The 5,040-nt window shown below is 38.5% G+C and overlaps 1 protein-coding gene and 1 non-coding gene across 2 annotated transcripts; one reads left to right on the top strand and one right to left on the bottom strand.

Annotated features, from left to right (window-relative positions):
- Nucleotides 1-2,489: 2,489 nt before the first annotated feature.
- LOC138872325 (small nucleolar RNA R71) lies at nt 2,490-2,596 on the bottom strand. The gene has a single exon (XR_011400781.1). It is a non-coding gene; the product is annotated as a small nucleolar RNA R71 (small nucleolar RNA).
- A 31-nt stretch (nt 2,597-2,627) lies between these two features.
- LOC138871634 (uncharacterized) lies at nt 2,628-4,291 on the top strand. The gene is made up of 3 exons (XM_070149526.1): nt 2,628-2,706; nt 3,382-3,494; nt 3,581-4,291. The coding sequence occupies exons 1-3, from the start codon at nt 2,628-2,630 to the stop codon at nt 4,289-4,291; spliced, it is 903 nt and encodes a 300-aa protein (XP_070005627.1).
- The last annotated feature ends 749 nt before the right edge of the window (nt 4,292-5,040 follow it).

Consider the following 5,040-nt stretch of genomic DNA (forward strand, 5'->3'; position numbering starts at 1 on the left):
CCAACTGCATATATAAGCTTCTCTAGAGTTGATCAAACATGAAAATATTCCCATGGCTGCTAATTAGGCTCTAATTGCTTCTCGAGGGTATCTTCTTGGGCTTAATCCATGTTGCATTGGTTCCTTTTACAAAGGAACTTTGTCCCTCATTAGATAGGAAGAGGAAAATTTTTGTGTTTATATATAGAAGCACTTCTTCTAGCTCTTAAAGAGTTAAGAAGAGAGCAAGCCTTACGCCGCCATCGTCATCGCCCACTCGGCTCGACTTCGGCTTTGGATTTCCATTTATATTATTTAATTTTTCCTTTTCTGATATTATTTTCACAGTGGAAATTTGCAGCATTATTTTCTAACGGTCAAATTCGTGACTTAAAATTCATTTAACTGAAATTTAAATAATTTCTACCGAATTGGCACCTTATCAAACGAATAGACTGTTGGGCCTATGCCCCATGTTGTCTACTGATGTCGTGCTATAATTCCATACATTTTGACGTTACTTACCCTACTTCCTTGTTGTTTGGATGCTAATTTATGTGACAATTGAGCTTAATAGAGCTTATTTCACGTGTAAGAATGCTTGGACATGAATTGGAGAAAAGTTACACGAAAATAGTACCTCAGAGCTACAAAATGGAGCGATAAAAGAAGATGTGCAAGGCAATGAAAGTCATGGCCATAGACAGTGCAAAGCCTTGTCCAGGGCACTGTCATTAGCTCCCCAGACAGTGCCTCATGCAGTAACATTGGTGCCCCAGACAGTGCCCCGCGCAAAAATATTGGTGCCTCTAACAGTGCCTCGTGCCGATGATGCTATTCGAGCCAATTTTATTTCCTTACTAGTTTTGGATATGTAGACTTCGGCCCCAACCCAATAAATACATCTTAAAGTTGGTTTTTGAAGGGTTAAACATCATTAGAGAGGCAAGAGGCTACAGAACACTTTGAAGGCACTAATCACTCGAGTTTTTCTCTCAGCTTTCCTTTAATTTGTAGTTTAATGATTTTAGATATTACTATAATTATTAACACAGTTATGAGTAGCTAAATCCGTCATTTAGGGTTAATGGAACCAAGTGTTGGATGAATTCTTGATTGCATTTTGGTATAATTGAGCCGTTTTTACTCTATAATTGTTCAACTATGTATTTCTTGTTGTTAATTGAAAGGACCTTGATTAATCGTTTCTAGTTATCTTGTGTTGCTTGAGAAAGAACACTTGATTAGATTGTCGTTGACCAATGCCACTTTTGAGTAAGTTAAAAAATTAATTACTTGAATTCAAAAGCGGGATTTGAGATAACAAAGCTTTTGCGCGATATTTATGAGTTGTATGAATTGTCAACTAGAGTAGTTCGAGAGAATACTTCTAGTAAATTATCGTAATTGATTGAGATATAATTGCGGTAAATAATAACTCATCATCTTTAGAGAGTGTTGCGGCAAGATTATAACTAACATACTAGGAATTAATCCGACAATTGGGGAAATCGTTAACCCTAGATCTTTTTATCCTTGATTCAACCTCATTCTTGCTAATTGATAGTTATTATTATTATTATTTTTCCTTAGTTAAGTAATTTCTGTTAATTCATAAATCAATTCTTGAACCCTGAAAGTTGTCTTAGCTTATCATTAATGATACTGAAAAGTTGTAGCAAATAGGTTAGTTCCCTGTGGGATTCGACTCTTGACTCTTGAACCGGATTATTTTAGCGCGACCGCTTAGTCATTTTTATAAGTTGTAGTTGGGCTTGATCAAATTTTAGCATTGTTGTTGAGGAACTGACAGTTTTATTCGTTACAACTTGAAAGAATTGCTATAATTTTTAGTTTAGATCACTTTTCAGTGGTGCTAAAAATATTACCATTGAAATTCTCATGTTTGAATTCGTTTGTGCCTCAGGTGCATGATTAGAAGCTCATTGAGAAATGGTGAACTATTTGAAGGTCTCTCAGATTCCCAGAAAGTATTCAGGACACTGAATTGGGCTAACAATAAGGGCAAACATCTAAAATAGAAGAACAAATCGAAATTAAAATGGGTGACGTCGAGAACGTCAACGGGAACAATATAAATAATTAACTTGACCCAAACATCAGAGTGGTAACACCCCTGGATCCGGAGGCTACTCCATATGATTAGGTGTAACCAACCAACTGTTAACAATCTGGAAACTACAATTGCAGTCCCTTCGATACAAGTAGAGACTTTTCAAATTACATACAACATGCTGCAGAACAAAGGGTTATTTTTCGGATCTTACATCTAAGACCCATAGAAACATCTGAAGAATTTTATATCAATTTGTGTCACTCAAAGACAGCCGAATAAGACATCTGAATCTATCAATCTGTTACTGTTTCCATTCTCAGTGACTGGGGAGGCTCAAACTTGGCTGAATTCGCTCCTAATAAACTCCATTGCTACTTGGGAGGAACTAGTCAAGCAGTTCTTAAACAAGTTCTGTCCGCCCAACAAGACTGCAAGGCAAATTGATGAGATATTGTAGTTCAAGCAAAAACAAACTGAAACGTTGAAAGAAACTTGGGAGAGGTTTAAGGGTATGTTGGTGAAGTGTCCACACCATGGCATCCCAGATCAGATGCTAGGATAAAGATTCTATATGGGTTTGGCTGACAGCCTGAAGGCCAATGCCGATGCTTCAACCAGGGGTGTATGCTTGAGCAAATCATTCATAGAGTGTAAGATTCTTCTTGACAAGATGACTCAAAATTTAGGCTGGATGACGAGGGATACAACACTCACTCTAATAGTGCATTCTATTGCTCTTGACCCAAATACAAACTCAGAAAACATAGCCACTCTCATGACGAGATGAGCTTGTTGATAAAGAACATTGATGAGATGGGCACGAAACAGGTTCATATTATTGACACAACAAATGGAGGCCTATTCACTCCCTACATTAATCAATTGTGTGTTTTCTCGTGGAGTGGAGAAAATGATAACTTGGTCTTCAGAGAAGACATCAGTTACGTAAATAATTTTGGGGGTCAAAGGCAAGGTGGATAGCAATACTCAGAATCAGCAGTACAGACCAACCCAATAATAGTACAATACCAATCTTGGGGGAGCACGACCACAAGGCTATGTTGTGCCATATCAAAGGCAGCAGGGTTTCAATCAGCAACACCAATAACAGTTGGCTTACCAACAACGTCATCAACAACAGGAGACCATACATGACGACAGTAATTTGATAGAAATCAAGGGCATGTTGCAACAAATCATTGGGACAAATGGAAGGATTCAAGAAAATTTAGCCACACATGACTCGCCTATTAAAGGCATTGAAACTCAGTTGGGCTAGCTATCCATGGCTTTGAACAATCGCCCATAAAAAGTGTTGCCTGCAGATACAAATATCAATCCAAATGAGCAGAACTCGAATCAGTTAATGGCAGTGAGTTTCAAGAATGGAAGGAATTTGGGTAGAGAGCAAGAAGTTGCTCAATCTAATAGAGACGCGGTGCCATGTCATTCGAGATCAATGAGTCGAGGGAGATCACAGAGGTTGTAATTGAACAAGAACAAGTTGACAAAGGCAAGGAATAGGAAAGTGAACAGTTCCCAGAACAGGTAGTGGAAAAGACTTCTAATCAGGAAAAGACACAGAGCAGTGGGCAGAAGCTACTTCCAGCACCAATACCTCAAATGTTGGCAAAGCAAAAGAAAGATGATCAATATAGGAAATTCATGGAAATGCTCAAACAAATTCAATTGAATATTTTGCTGATGGATGCTTTGAGGGAAATGCCAGGCTATGCGAAAATGATGAAGGATTTGATGTCTCGAAAGTTTGACTTCCAGGACCTGTCTACTATAACTCTAACTCAAACCTGTAGTGCGGTAGTGACAAGACCTATGGCTAAAAAGTTTTTTGATCCTAGTAGTTTCACTATCTCATGCACAATTGGAAGTTATGCTTTTGCTAAAGCATTGTGTGACTTGGGAGCCAGCATTAACTTTATACCTTTGGCAATCTACACAAAGTTAGGCATTGGCAGAGCTAGACCAACCTCAGTTTTGTTGCAACTGGATAATCGCATGGTGAAAAGGCCAGTAGGAATTCTAGATGATGTGCTCGTCCAAGTGGGGAAGTTTGTATTTCCTGCTGATTTTGTTATACTTGACTGTCAGGTTGACGAAGAAATACCCATAATTTTGGGAAGGCTATTTTTAGCCACTAGGAGACCATTGATTGACTGTGATACTGGAGAGTTAAAAATGAGAGTGAATAATGAAGAAATAATATTCAATATTTAACAATCTATGAGGAGGCCCGATGAATTTGCAAATTGTTCGTTAGTGGAGGCAGTTGAGGTGATACTACAAGAGGAGGATGAGACTCATAATGTCAGAGACCCATTAGAAGCTTGTTTGATGAATTTGAAAGAAATGGATGGTGAAGAGTTGGCAGAGTGGGTTATGGCTCTCGAAGGTCAAGGGTTCTGGAAAAGGGAACCTTAATTCGAGCCACTACACTAAGAAGAAAGAGAAACACCACCTATAAAGCCATGAATAGAGGAGCCACCATAGTTGGACCTAAAACCGCTTCGAGCTCACCTCAGGTATGCTTTCTTAGGGCCTAACTTTACTTTACCTATTATTATCTCAACTGGTTTGTTAGTAGTGCAGGTAGAACAACTCTTACAGGTGTTACAAGAATATAAGACTGCTATTGGTTGGACCATGAAGACATTAAGGGTATCAACCCAACCTTTTGCATGCATAAGATTCTCTTGGAATAGAGGCACAAGACTTTCAGGAACATCAAAGAAAGTTTAACCCGAACATAAAGGAAGTGGTGAAGAAGGAAGTGATTAAGTGGATGGATGCGGGCATCATTTTTCCTATCTCGAGTAGCGTCTCGGTAAGCCTAGTCTAATATGTTCCGAAAAAAGGTGGCATGACTATTGTATAGAATAATAATAATGATTTGATCTCTACTCGTACAGTCACAGGTTGGCAAATTTTCATGGATTACAGAAAATTGAACATCGCCACCCGGAAAG

The sequence above is a fragment of the Nicotiana sylvestris genome, chromosome 6, assembly GCF_000393655.2.
Source record: "Nicotiana sylvestris chromosome 6, ASM39365v2, whole genome shotgun sequence".
NCBI classification, from domain to species: domain Eukaryota; kingdom Viridiplantae; phylum Streptophyta; class Magnoliopsida; order Solanales; family Solanaceae; genus Nicotiana; species Nicotiana sylvestris.

Excerpts from the sequence above, each read along its gene's own strand:
- LOC138871634 (XM_070149526.1), top strand. The coding sequence starts at position 2,628 with ATGGGTTTGGCTGACAGCCTGAAGGCCAATGCCGATGCTTCAACCAGG. Across the intron at positions 2,707-3,381 it reads GAGCAAATCATTCATAGAGT|ATACAAATATCAATCCAAAT; the intron begins GTAAGATTCTTC and ends TGTTGCCTGCAG. Across the intron at positions 3,495-3,580 it reads CTCAATCTAATAGAGACGCG|GAAAGTGAACAGTTCCCAGA; the intron begins GTGCCATGTCAT and ends GGCAAGGAATAG.